Raw genomic sequence first — 14,363 nt, forward strand, 5'->3', positions numbered from 1 at the left:
ACGGTTGTGCGTGGTAAGTTGGTACACATTCCTCTGTCATATAATAATATGGCTAATATCAATACAATATCTTCAGTTGGTTCCATGTTATGTTAATTATTTTGCATATTGTTAAGTCTGTGCCAGTGTTTCCCCTGAAATTTTATTTAATTTTAAATTTAACAGAAGTTATTTAAAGTTACCTTTCCTATAGAACAGGGCCTGTATTAACAAAACATCTTAAGGCTAAAATTAGCTCATAACTCATAATTTAGGAGAAAATCTTAAAAATAAGGAGCGTGTCAATCCTAAATTTAGGACTCCTAAATTTTAGCTCTAAGAGTATTTCACGAAGTGTTTTAGCTCTAAAACTAGCTCCTAAATCTGTGAAAGGTTAGGAGTAATGAAGAGGACTCCTTAGTCACTAAAATTAAACCAAAAACTATCCTAAAATGGCTGTTGTCGGCAATCTGCCTCAGAATATAAACATTTTAAAAACATTTGACAATAATGAGCTTTTAAAAAGGTATCACCTTTGGTTTATATGTTATCCCAACTCCAAATTTTCCTTTGATTATATCCTTGGTTTCATTAACCCACTGGGCAAGAAGTAACAGCTGTGCTTGTGTCCAGTTTGGTTTTCTTTTACGTTTTTGTACTCTGTTAATTAAAAGGCTGTGTATATTCATATTCACAAACTATGAGAAGCATACATATAAGAGGCTGACAGTTAGCTGAACATATAATTATACATATCCTGTACATCTAAATCTTTATAAATCTTTATTTGAATGTGGCAATTAGCAGTGTTATTTTTAAACATTTATTTGAATATGGCACCATAATATTGCACTCTTCAATATTCCTGTGAATAAATCTCTGACAGAGAATCTCAGACAATCACTGTGTGCATAGTTAGTAAGCACGTTGACAAAAAAATTTATGAATACGGGCCCAGGTCTATACCTTGTTCTTTTATTAAACAAACTAAATAGCCTTATGTTATTTATCTTATTTACACGTTTTTATGTCCTTTCGGCCTCTACGTTACATGGTGTCGCTCTCTGTATCGCACACAGTGGAGTTCTGTCCTGATGCGTGCACAGAGCTGAGCACACTCCTACATCTACTAGTATTCGTAAATATTCAGCACCAAAATGACTATTTAAATCTGAATTTATGCATTTCTCTGTGTTAATGAATGGTGTACATAAATTAAATGAATGTTTTATGCCTTAAAAATTTAAATACACAAAACTATTGTTAGAATAAATGAAACTTGTTTTATGGTTTCAAATAATTAGACATGCTAAAAGACAGAATTTGGTAACAATGAATATAAGGTAGATATATTCATAGGGCCATAAACATGTAATTGTTTAAAAACTTTTAATAAATTGATGTTAATTGTTTACAGTAAGTTTCATGATTTTAAGTACAGTAATTAGACATACTTTATGATTAATAAAATTTAGTTTAACCATTAAAAGGGAGTCCTAGGGGAAACACTGCTATGCAGTAATGATATTAAATTTCAAGACTTTTTTGCTATTTTTATACAATGAAACGTGTTTGTATTATTTTTTTGTGCTGAGTTGCAACATGATGTCTGTTGCAAAACTATCATAAAGCAAATACAGTGTTCTGTGGGTCGGTTCACACCACATCATACACAATACAAAAACATAAACTGAAAATATTGAAACAAAATTAAAACTTCTAAACTATAATAACCCTATTTTTTAAATTATGCTCTGTAGTGGATACGTCCACAATCAGTCAGCAATTCTGGACACAGTATGTTATTTATATTCAGCATTGCAGCTATATATTGTGATCAAAATTGGCAAAGTTTTCCTCTCTTTCCACGCAGTTGTTGTTTGAGTAACTTGACATTGTGCTGATGCTTAAATCATTACTACAGCAACCAATGTACTGTAGATTCACTGGATATTGACTTCAAACAAACTGATCCAATTTCATCACTAGCAAAATGACAAGCGAACAGTCAGCCCCAAAAATAGGGCTTCGAACACCAAATCAGATTTGTTTGTAGTATCAACAAAGTTCTGCTTACCTTATCTTCTTCATAAGGTGGGTGTCCATTCTGTCAGGCAGGTTGTTTTCCAAATGAGAACTTGCCACTGGATTACAGAAGACTGTAGAGAGGCGGCTGTTCTTGGACCGGCTTTGCGTTTCCATAGAGTCCTTCAGATTACATAAGCAATTAGACACTAAACAACCCAATGCAATCTAGGCTTTCAAGACTAAAAGTTACCTCAGAGTTGCAGTCCTGTGTCTCTGTGTCCTCCATGTGCAGAGCGGACAGCTCCAGCTCGATGTCTCTGTCAGGATCACTCTCCGTCCCATCCTTACCCAGCAAATCTTTGCCCTGCTTTGACCCCCTGCATAAGGAATCATGCCTTACATGCAGCCCTGACATTCCCAGCTGATCGCTGAAACACACAGAAACACACTGAGCTCTGAAACCAAACCAAAGCTAGGAACACAAATCAATCGGTTCTGTTGTTTGGTGTTCTCAGACTAGAAACTCAGTATTGAGATCAGGTGAGAGGTGTTCTCCCACTCAGAATCTGCCCTATGAGTAATCATCATTGACACCAAAAACAATGTTTTACTATTAGAGCACACAACAGGGAAAAATAGGAGATTTTTGTAGGTTCATCTGTGAGCTATAAAATGAAATGGCTAAGAATCATGGTGACTAATAATAAGCAGTAAATTAGGAATTTATTGAGGGAAATGTCGTAGTTAATAGTGAATAAGTGTTTATTTTAAAGTGTTGCCAAAATCATCTTTATAAATAAATGTAAGAAAAAGGTATGTATGTTTTATTTTTTTTATAACATATATATATATATATATACACACACACACACACACACTGTTCAAAAGTTTACATCATTATTTTTAGCAAGAACACATTAAATTGATCAAAATTTACAGTAAGCACATTTATAATGTTACACAAGATTTTAATCTCAAATAAACACTGTTCTTTTGAGCTTTCAGTTTATCCTGAAACAAATTTATCATGTTTTACACAAATACACACACACACATTGAGTGGCAAATCAGCATATTATTATGATTTCTGAAGGATCATGTGACACTGAAGACTGGAGTAATGATGCTGAAAATTCAGCTATTTTAGTACCACAGTAATAAAAGACATTTTACAATATATTAATATAGAAAAATAGTTATGTTAAACTCTAATAATATTTCAAAACATCACTGTTTTTAACTGTATTTTTGATCAAATAAATGCAGCCTTAGTAAATGTAAAATAAACTTCTTCCAAAAATGAATAATGAATCTTTATAAATAAATGTATATATTAAATTATATATGAAAATATATTATCCTTATTAAAAGCATGTTAGTTTTGCCCTGATATTGACAACAGAGGTAATTTAAATAAGTGAAAAAATGATCACTGGTGTGAGAGACATTGATTAAAATTACTATTTAGATTTCAGAACAAAATACACAACAATGGTGTAGAATATTGTACAATAATTTAAGATCACGAAATGAATTTCAAGACATTATATATAACTAGTCATACACATTTTGCTCATTTAAGATATTTGTAGATGAATTGTAGCAGGCAGATATGGACTTGTGGGTGTTGAGGAGACTATGAAATGTAAGCCCTCTTTGCAGTGTGTAAGAGCTTTGCAAACACAAACGAGAGGAGTTATGTTCCGGCTGCTGCTCTATTTTTAGAACGGTACAGAGGACATCCAGACGACTGTGGAGGGATGGGGTGGGGGTGAAGACAGGAAAACACTGTGAAGACTACTGCTACAATGCTCCTGACAATCCAGTAAAATTAATGTACAAGTAATTAATCATAATTTGTACATGCATGGCTTCTATATGTTTGCTAAGGTGTTTAGAGTGGTTACTAGGTGGTTGTTTACTGGCTCAAGTCAACAGGACCAACCCCCAAGTTTTTTTGTTGTTGTTGTTGTTGTTGTTTAACACTAAGCATTTTCATTTAGAAATAAAGTTTCTACACAAGATGTCTCAGTTTGAACTGGTACCTTTCTAGAAAGCTGGAGTGACTAGAAGAATCAGATCCACGTGGGCCCCATCTGAGGTCACGGTGACCAATATGAGATCTATAGTCTGTTAAGAGAATGGAAGATGAATCACTCTCAAAGCCAAAGAAATTCAGTCAAACGCATAGAAAGCAATATGAATTCTAACCTCTGAAGTTGATTGATGTGGTGCCGGCGCACCCCTGCGATGCAGTAGCTTGGACCGGGTCAGTGGTGTGAAAACCAGTGCGGGAAGCCCGAGAGATGGCTCCCCATTTAGAGATGATGGGCCCCTCTCCAAAAGGAATGATGGGATCTTCGTCTTTCAGTCGCCTGTAGGGCTCGAACATGTGCAGCCACTGTTTGCTGCCACTCTCCTCGTCCTGAGGACAGATAATTAGATCTCAATTAGGAATCGTAACACAATCACACTTATGAAGCACTGCTTTGTGAGATAAACTGGTCACCACATTACGGTGAAGTGACTCCAGTTCTACATGCTACACATTCATTTTGATTGTTTGAAATAATTATTATAGTGTTACAGGGCAAAATGATTTACTAGTTAATCAGTCTGAATGTAATATGAAGTGACTCAATTTGTACCTGTAGCTCAAACTGTTAAATGTGGTGTGCACATTTGTGGTATTTTGATTAAGTTTGAGGGAATCATTTTGAATATGTTACTGAGCAAGCCAGTGTAAGAGAGAATCAGTGTGAATGTGTCCATTTTTTCAATCAGAGTTAATAAATAGGTAAGTGTTATAAATTAAATCTAGTCATAAAGCAGTCTGTACAAAGCAACTTCACTTGTACATGCTACATATTAACTTTTAATTCAGTTTGAGAGAATAACAATAATGTGTTACATATATATGGTAACAAATTTAAAGTGATTTAGATTTTAATAAATCTAAAGTGACTCCACTTATGCTACACATTTATCTTGATTCAGTTTGACAGAAATAATGGGAATATGTTACTGATTAAGATGATTAAGTTTGTTTCACGGTGTCTGGTCTGTGTTTCCCTGGGTGTCCACTAGTGGTCTCACTTCCCCATAGGCACCTCACCGCAAGCACTACATTTCCCACAAAGCCTTGTCCCTTCATCACGGTAAATGCACACCTGTTAATTGCACTCAGGTGTCTTCACTTTCATAGTCATTATCCTGCCTATATTAAACAGTCTGTTTTCTGTCTGTGTCATGGAGTCCTTACTTTCCGTCACCTGGTTTCCTCTCGTTCCTTGTATTTCGAGTTCCTGTTCCTGTTCGTTCGTTCGTTTGTTTTTGGACTGATTTTGGTTATGACCCCCTGCTTGTTTGATTCTGATTTTGGATTACCCAATGTAGCAGAAATGACTCGAACCAGACAAATTAAAGAGTCGATCAGGGCTGTGTTTGAAACACGAGCCGAATTCCTCAGGAAGTCATAAAACATTCTGTGCCACAAGTCCCAAGCAAGATAACCAACCAACCAAAGCTTTCACAGAACAGCTTTCAACATTAACACCACTAGATCAATTATTGACCATTTCAATTCGGAGAAGAGATTTGTCAAATTTGTTGTTCGTAATTGAAATGCAACGCTGGACATCACATGTAAACCCATGAGAGTTAAACACTTGCATTGACTTCCCCCCCACCTAACAGAACCAGACTGAAATTCCTAAGGGGGAAGGGGCTTTGAACATCTGGTCTCCACAGAAGTCTTTGTCAAGAGAATGGCAAATAAACTGTCTTTTGTACATATATATGGACCAGAATGAACTCAAAAAGACTTATAAATGAATCAGTCCATCGCTTAACTCCATATTCATTTATATGTAACCCACACATTTCACTATCATCTTATAATCACTTATTGTGTATGTCTTTTAATAACTATGGGATAACTTAAGGATTCATAATCATGTTTGGTATGTTTGTGATGGAAACTGCTTGCTTTAAATAGTCCTGACAATCAAATATTTGCCAAATATATCATATTCGTGTTATAGGAATCATGTCCAAAATTATACCCTGCAAGAGCGGGAAAATTCGGACCACATGCTTGGTAAGATAAACATATGATTTATGATGCCCCTGAGCCAAGACAATATCTGATTGGTCAAGACAACATTTGAGGTGTGGCCAACAGGCCAGTTTAAATACCCAGGACACCATAAAATCTTGCTTTTAGTCTCTAGCTATGCTTCTGCTACTAGTCATGCCAGCTTTTAGTTCTAGCCTTGCTTTGGCTATCAGTCATGCCAGCTTTTAGCTTTGCTTCTTAGCTTTAGCTTTTAGCCATGCTGTTTGTCATCACTGTTCTTTGAGCGCGGTCCCAGCGTGCTTCAGCCTGCACGCCTGCTGCTACTTAGCCACGATGAGAAGAAACACCAGCTATAGTCTCGTCAAACTTTATTTCTTTTCTTTTCCGTTTGAGAGTTTCGTGTTCTAAGTTAAGTTTTGTAACGTCGAGTCTCCTAAGCCTGACCTCGGGTGCCCGTTCAACTTCAACCAGCCACACAACTCCATCTTCAGCCAACGTCCAACCCACGGCCTTCTCAAGACGTCACTTCAACGACTACTGAACTTCCAGCCAATCAGCGACAACTTTACCAGGCAATGTACCTTCAGACATTTGTGCTGGTGTATCTAATATAATTTTAACCTCATTGAGGAACTCAATGCGAGGGTTAATTAAGTGATTGATGGTTGTTTATGTTTATGCAATTTAACGTATTGCTGTAAACTTGGGATTCCACATTTCCATTCTCTTAAACTCATCTATCCCTAACTTTCGATCTTCCTGCAACTTGTGTGAATGTGTGAGTGCGTGCGTTTATGTGTTAGATTAGTTTATATGTCTTAGATTTATCTAATAAAGCCCTATTCATATTGAAAAGAGAAGTATCTTGTGTTTCGTGCTTACAAGTTAATGTCTTAAACTGCCGATCTTGTTACTGTGCTAATTGATAGTGTTTTCACTATACTTTGGACATTAATATCCAGCGCAGATTTGATGTTAAACGGCTCGTTCAGTGAATCGCAGGGCGTCTCAGTGATCAGCCGTGAAACAGTGATTCTGTTCAAATTCCCTTTAAAATCTTAAATGAGTCCCTTTGAGCTAAATTGACCTGTTTCCTTGACACCAATAAACTCACACTGCTCGTGGATCTCTCGTCTCCTGTGTTCCAGTCGTAACAGAAGGTCTCCATCAAATCTGATCCAGCGGTGTGGGATTTTGTCTCCATTCTCCAGCCAGTATGGAGGAGCGGAGGAGAAGAGTCATTAAATTAACCACCCTCCGTCAAAGGGGGAATAAGGTGGGTGGTGTGGCACAAGAGTTCTGGACTTTGGTGGTAGGACTGGGGTATAATGATGAGGCCCTGAAGGACCTGTTCAATGACTGCCTGGATGACCCTTTGCCTGGGTGGGAGATGAAGGGGCTGGAGATCCTGGACTTTTGGGGGTTCACCAGTTACCTTCAACATCGCAGTGGGATACACAGACCACACCCTTCTATCCAGACACGATGGCCGCCAGCCCAGCACCACTGCCCAAGATGGCCGCCAGCCCAGAGCCACTGTGCAAGATGGCCGCCGGACCAGCGCCTCTGCGCAAGACGGCCGCCAGCCCAGCGCCAAAACGCAAGACAGCCGCCTGCCCAGCGCCACTGCACAAGACGGCCACCGGTCCAGTGCCACTGCACAAGACAACAGCCACAGCTGACCCTCCAGAGTCGAGTCAGGTTCCCGTTGACCCTCCAGAGTCCGGTCAGGTTCCCGTTGACCCTCCAGAGTCCGGTCAGTTTCCCATTGACCCTCCAGAGTCGGTCAGGTTCCCGTTGACCCTCCAGAGTCGGGTCAAGTCACCGTTAACACTCATGAGTTAAGCACCACCACAGTTAGACCTCAGGAGTCAAGTGAAGTCACCAGTGTTCTTCATGGGCAAAGTCAAGTCACCAGTGTTCGTCATGGGCAAATTCAAGTCACCGACTATCTTCATGAGCAAATGCAAGTCACCAATGATCTTCATGGGCAAATGCAAGTCACCAGTGTTCTTCATGGGCAAAGTCAAGTCACAGACTATCTTCATGGGCAAAGGCAAGTCACCAATGATCTTCATGAGCAAAGTCAAGTCACCGTTGATCTTCCTGAATCCAGTCAAAACACCACGGATCTACCAGAGTCTCTCCACGTCTCTGCTGAACTACCAGAGCCTCTCCACGCCTCTGCTGAACTACCAGAGCCTCTCCACGCCTCTGCTGAACTACCAGAGCCTCTCCACGTCTCTGCTGAACTACCACAGCCTCTCCACATCTCTGCTGATCTACCACAGCCTCTCCCCGTCTCTGCCGAACTTCCAGAGCCTCGTCACCTCTCAGCCGAACTCTCTGAGCGCTCGACTTATCCTGTCGTGGCCACGGAGGCAACCCTTAAACTTTTCATGTTCTCTGTTTCAGACTTGCCTAACCAAACTTGTTCTCCTGTGTCATCGATCCCACTGTGGTGGTCTTCGGTGCCGCCCTGGTGGACTCCTGTCCCGACCGCACGGCTGTGGTGGTCTTCTGCACCGCCCTGGTGGGCTTCTGTCTCGACCGCACGGATGTGGTGGTCTTCTGCGCCGCCCTGGTGGGCTTCTGTCTCGACTCCACGGCTCCAGTTCCACCTGATCCACACAGGATACTTGCCCTGTCGGCTCGGCCCTGGGCCCCTAACTTTCTGTTCCCTCCTGGTCTTGTGTTTTGTTTCGTGTTCTTTTTTTTGTTTCTCTGTTTCCTTCTGTGGACCTGGCCCTCCGTCCCTCCCCCTTGTCCTCTGCCAGTCCACCTCCCTCCTGGTCTCTTTGTTTTTTGCACTTCCTGTCTCTGTTTCCCTCTGTTGCCTGGCCCTCCGTCCCTCCCCCTGGTCCTCCGCCGGTCCACCTCCATCCTGGTCTCTGTGTTCCTTGGTTTGTTCTGGTGTTTGGGTGGAGCATCTGGTAGCTGCTCCGTAGAGGAGGGGGTAATGTCACGGTGTCTGGTCTGTGTTTCCCTGGGTGTCCACTAGTGGTCTCACTTCCCAATAGGCACCTCACCGCAGGCACTACATTTCCCACAAAGCCTTGTCCCTTCATCACGGTAATTGTACACCTGTTAATTGCACTCAGGTGTCTTCACTTTCATAGTCATTATCCTGCCTGTATTAACCGGTCTGTTTTCTGTCTGTGTCATGGAGTCCTTACTTTCCGTCACCTGGTTTCCTCGCGTTCCTTGTATTTCCTGTTCCTGTTTGTTTGTTTGTGGACTGATTTTGGTTATGACCCCCTGCTTGTTTGATTCTGATTTTGGATTACCCAATAAACTCACACTGCTCATGGATCTCTCGTCTCCTGTGTCCCAGTCGTAACAGTTTGTATCATTGTGGAGTCTATCTGAAGTGACTCCACTTGTTCTCTCTACACACTCATTTTTAATTCAATTAATAGTAATGTTATATCGTATGCAAATCTAAATGAAAATCAGTGTGAAGCTTAAGTGACTCCACTTGTACCCTCTACATGTTCATCTTTAATTCAGTTAAGTTTATTCAGAATCAATAGCAATCTGTTAAAAATAAGCACTTTTAAAAGTATTTCAGTGTAAATATGATCTGAAGTGGCTCCATTTGTACCATCTATGCATTCATTGTTGATTCAGTTTGAGGGAATCAATAGGAATATGTTAAAGAATAAGTACATTTAAAAGTATTTCAGTGTAAATTTGATCTGTTACTGGAGTTACTCCATTTGTACACTCTACATGTTCTTTATTGATTCAGTTTAAGAGAAATAATATGAATCTCATAAAGAATGACCTCATTTTAAAGTATTACAGTGTAAATTTGATCCGAAGTGACTCTATTTCTACCCTTATGCATTCACTGTTGATTCAGTTTGAAGAAGTGACTCCACTTCCACCATATGCATTCATATTCATTTTGATGGCCTTCAAAGGAATCAATAGAAATGTGTTATTGAGTAAGCCATTATGAAAGTAAATGAGTGCAATTGCATTGTGAAGCGACCACTTACTAGCTGTTTGGAGCAGGAGTGGGTTGACAAATGGTGGGGCTCTGACTCATATGGGCTGATGGTGCTGCACGACCAGGGCGAGTAGTGGGCAAGACTCTCTTCTCCACCATGACACTTACAAGTCATACGCCCACCACCTACACCCTCAGGATGCTAAAGGAGGAGAAAGAGTGAGATGACAACATTCTATCTCACACCCACCCGTGTGCAACAGGCTGCCAGATTCAAATAAATGGAGGTGGAAAGAAACAATGTAAAGTGACTCAGCCTCCATGGTGCCAAATCTTTCTCTGAGAGTTCATGCGTTTCAAAGCGCTTGTGCGCACACACACAATTTTCAGGACAGAACTGCTTCTTGCTTTGGATTTTCAGTTGCTGAGCAACAGACCCACTTAAAATAGCTTAACACACCTCAGAAGGGCGACAGCAGCTTTGGTGCCAAAGTTAATAATCGAAGATAAAACAAATCACAAGACCTCTAAAAACACCATATTGGTGGGCCGTACCTCTGGACACACATCCACAGTGAAGACCGGCGAGGATTGGGAGGGCCTGTTCATGTTGCTGTGGTGATGTACCCACTGTTCCTGTTTGTGGCGACAGAGTTCCTCGTAGCCGAGAGGAACACGGGTGTACGCATCCTATACAACAGATGGAAAATAGCTTTTAACTTCTCCATTCTCATGATGACTTAGTCACCTATTTTACATTTAAAAGTGAATGTGAAATTTCTGAGCAACAGTGTGAAAACTATTAATTTATTCTGTCTTCCATTGCTCGGATAAACGGGGAGACAGAAGCAAACTCACACCTTTGATTGAGACAATGTTTTGTCTAGCTGGATAAAGACACATATTGCAATTCCATTTGGAACCACTAGTGGCAGAGAAATGACACAATTCACCTTTAAGCCCGAAATATTACATTACAAAGCCACATCTAGCCAGGATATTAAAATGTATATACATATTTGAATATTTATAAATAAATAAAGTAGATAATAATTTTCATGTTGTGACCAATAACCATAAATTAAATTAAAATGTATACCATTTATACTACATAATATACTATACTACACTATTTATACTATACTATTTGTTCAAATGAATCGAAGATAAAACACAAAACAGAAAAAAATTTAATTAAATCATTTTAAATGTTTAAATACATGAATGTACAGTATTAGTGTACAGTAAGAAAAATGTATATTTATTTTAAGATTTGTCCTTTGAAGTGTAAAATTGTAATTTTAAGTACAGCTTAAATCAAATAATATATAAATATGTCATGAAAAAAAATTTAATGATTACATTATTTTATTATTATTATTATGATTAGAAATGAAACTGCCTTGGCAACTAAATAAAATAAAATAATTTGAAGTTGAAGTACAAAAATGACTCAAACTAGAACTGAAAAAAAGGTTATATTCAAAAAATCAACAAAAAATAGTTTCCTTTGCATTTATTTTTATACTTTTTGATATTAGGGTTTTCTTTTTTTATTTAGTTCTTTGCTGTCTAGTTCCTTGTGTTTTGAGCTCCTGCCTTTTAGTTTAGTTTTTCTTTTCCCCTTTAGGTTAAGTGCTGAAATTAAAATTAAAATTAAAAATTAAAATTAAAGCACAATAAAAACATAACACAAATTTGAACTAAAATTAAAATGAAAACTGAAAATATTAAAATAAAAACAAAATACTCTAAGTGTACATAAATAATACTCAAATAACATTGTTGAGATTGACTACAATATCAACAAATACTAATAAATTAAAAAAAAAATCTATAATACAAACTAATTGCTAATGCTTTACTGATATTTCAGCTATGTGAAGTGATTTTGGACCAATGGTCCAACTTAACCCAACAGAAACCAAGTGAATAAAACAGTTTTTGCTGCAATAGTTGCAAGTAGTTATAACTCAAATTAACATGGAAGAGAATTTCCAACTGAGACTTAATGAGCCTATAAGACATGAGATAGTGAAACCTGCCCTGTGCATTGGCGCTCTCTGCTCCGCGGTGCTGCAGTAGGGGCTGTCCAGCGAGTTGAAGCGCTCTCGGAGGGGCGGCTGGTAGACGGTGGAATGGAAAACCTCTGGAGGGAGAGAGTTACTCCTCCCACCATCCCTGGGATACAGCGGCGGCCTCCACACGCGCCGGCTGTCGTAGACCGGGGTGTACATGCTGTGTGCATGGGACACAGAGGCGTAGGTCGAGGGTGGGCCGTACGGGCCAGGGCCTAATCTGTCTGCAGGAGGAACAGGGTACAGAGGGCCCAATGACGGGGGTAACATGGACTCAGGGACGTTGCTGGAACGATGGAAGCGAGCGTTGCATGACTTGTGAGGAGAAACTGTGGAAAACAGACCCAAGTGAGTGTAATGGAAGATTACATGTGACAGGAGAGCGATTCAGGATGTCACTCACTGGCAGGTTGGTGGTAGGGTGACAGGTCATATGGTCTCTGGTCCTGAGAGTAGAACATCTTAGGAGGAGCTCTCGTGAGGACAGGCCCGTGTTTGAGGAGACCACAGTCGTCCTCTGTACACTCCCCCGAAGCCATCACAGGCGACTGGCTCTGACTGATGGGATTTCTCAAAGATAAAGAAGAAATAATACAAATTTACATAAGAATCAAAAGTGGGCAAAGAGATTCTTACAAAGACATTGCATATTCATATTTCTAATTATTAATAATAATAATTATCAATAAATAAAGAATTATGAAAGTATAGTTATAAAATAAATAAATAATAAAAAAATACTTTTAAATAATCTTTACTCTTTTACTGTTGCAAAAACACACTAATAAACATGATATAATCACTTTCTTTATGGACTTAATCTTACATGAGCAATGTTGTTTTTACTGCTGGCCTACATATTAGTCCTCTGCATCCATCACTCAGCTTCAAGGCTATTTCACTTTTGTTGAAGTTTAATGATAATTAATGAATTTTATATTTTCTAAGGAGAAAAGTACCTTCTGAGCTCCCTTCTCAAATAATATACATATTATCCGTTCGTTTTATCATTTGACATGGGGTGAAGAAGGTGATACAAACCACTTGTGGAAATATTTAATTATCAACTTTAATATGTTTATTTACAGTCCATTTTTGCATGAGGATATAAGAAAAATTCACCCTAGACCCTTTTTTTTGTTGTTTTAGGCCACAATCACACTGTTGTTTATATGGCTTACAAACCATTTTTCACTAACAAAACAAAATGAAATAAAATGGAGAATTATATTGTTATATAATAACAATTATTTTATTATTTGTAATTACCATCATCATTATTATTGAATTAAACATCAATGAAATACATAACTAGAGTAAAATACTGTTGTCCAATAAAATAAAATGAGTATTTATAATAATAATAATTTTACAGAGCAACAATTACAGAATGAAAAATAAAATAAAGAAATATATTATAACAATTAATATTATTATTAATAAACATATTTTATTCATATGTTAATAATTAATCATTATTATTAAATTAAACAAATAAAGAAAGGAATACATAACTAGAGTAAAATAATTTTGTCCTATAAAATACAATAATGACTTTAAAAATAATAATTTTATAATAACTTTGCATTTAAAAGTTTGCATTCAAATGCCCTATTTTGCAATTGAAATGGAATCGTTATCTGATATTTTGCTGAAAAGTGTCAAATTTTCATCCCTGACAATTGCAAGCCCAACCATTTGGAAAGCAATACACACGTCTCCTTAACAAGCCACATGATTTGAGGCATCATTCACATCTGTAGCGCAATCGCTGTAGGAGTTATGCACCAAAGTTGAATATTCAGGGCAGGACTTTATTTGAATGTAAAAGTATGAGCTCCAGGATTAGTGAAGCACACTTACTGTTCTAGGCTGGCAGCAGGCAGTCCGTTCGCACTACTGGGGAGCGTTCTGTCCTCCTGGTGGTCTCCTCCTCTAGGAATGAGCTGAGTGGGAGACACGTCCTCTTGGGCGTCTTTCTCATGGTTCTTCCCCTCTGACCCCGGGACTGCTCCTTTGGTGCCGGTTTTAGGCAGAATCACTGGAACTGACGGGAAGGGTCTCACCGCCCCACTGGCTTTCCTATTCCTCATTCTGTGTCTGAAAGAGACAGAAAGATGCGGAGAGAACGTGAGAGAGGAGGGGAGGAAATGGGGTGACGGCAGACCTGTGCAGCACGAGACTGGCTGGATATGGTCATCAAGATTGTGTGTATGCGTGTGAAAGGGAAAGAGAGTGTGTTCTC

The 14,363-nt window shown here is 38.8% G+C and overlaps 1 protein-coding gene across 1 annotated transcript in view; it reads right to left on the reverse strand.

Moving 5' to 3' along the window:
- The window catches only part of rc3h2 (ring finger and CCCH-type domains 2), a 35,986-nt gene that overhangs the window by 4,706 nt on the left and 16,917 nt on the right, over window positions 1–14,363 (reverse strand). The window contains exons 10-18 of the mRNA XM_059539270.1: window positions 13,982–14,218; window positions 12,522–12,688; window positions 12,086–12,447; window positions 10,596–10,730; window positions 10,090–10,242; window positions 4,219–4,432; window positions 4,053–4,137; window positions 2,258–2,435; window positions 2,057–2,187 (exon numbers count right to left, since the gene is read on the reverse strand). Coding sequence (XP_059395253.1) covers window positions 2,057–2,187; window positions 2,258–2,435; window positions 4,053–4,137; window positions 4,219–4,432; window positions 10,090–10,242; window positions 10,596–10,730; window positions 12,086–12,447; window positions 12,522–12,688; window positions 13,982–14,218 — 1,662 coding nt within the window. The remainder of the gene's footprint in view (window positions 1–2,056; window positions 2,188–2,257; window positions 2,436–4,052; window positions 4,138–4,218; window positions 4,433–10,089; window positions 10,243–10,595; window positions 10,731–12,085; window positions 12,448–12,521; window positions 12,689–13,981; window positions 14,219–14,363) is intronic.

Source organism: Carassius carassius, chromosome 45 (genome assembly GCF_963082965.1).
Source record: "Carassius carassius chromosome 45, fCarCar2.1, whole genome shotgun sequence".
NCBI lineage: Eukaryota > Metazoa > Chordata > Actinopteri > Cypriniformes > Cyprinidae > Carassius > Carassius carassius.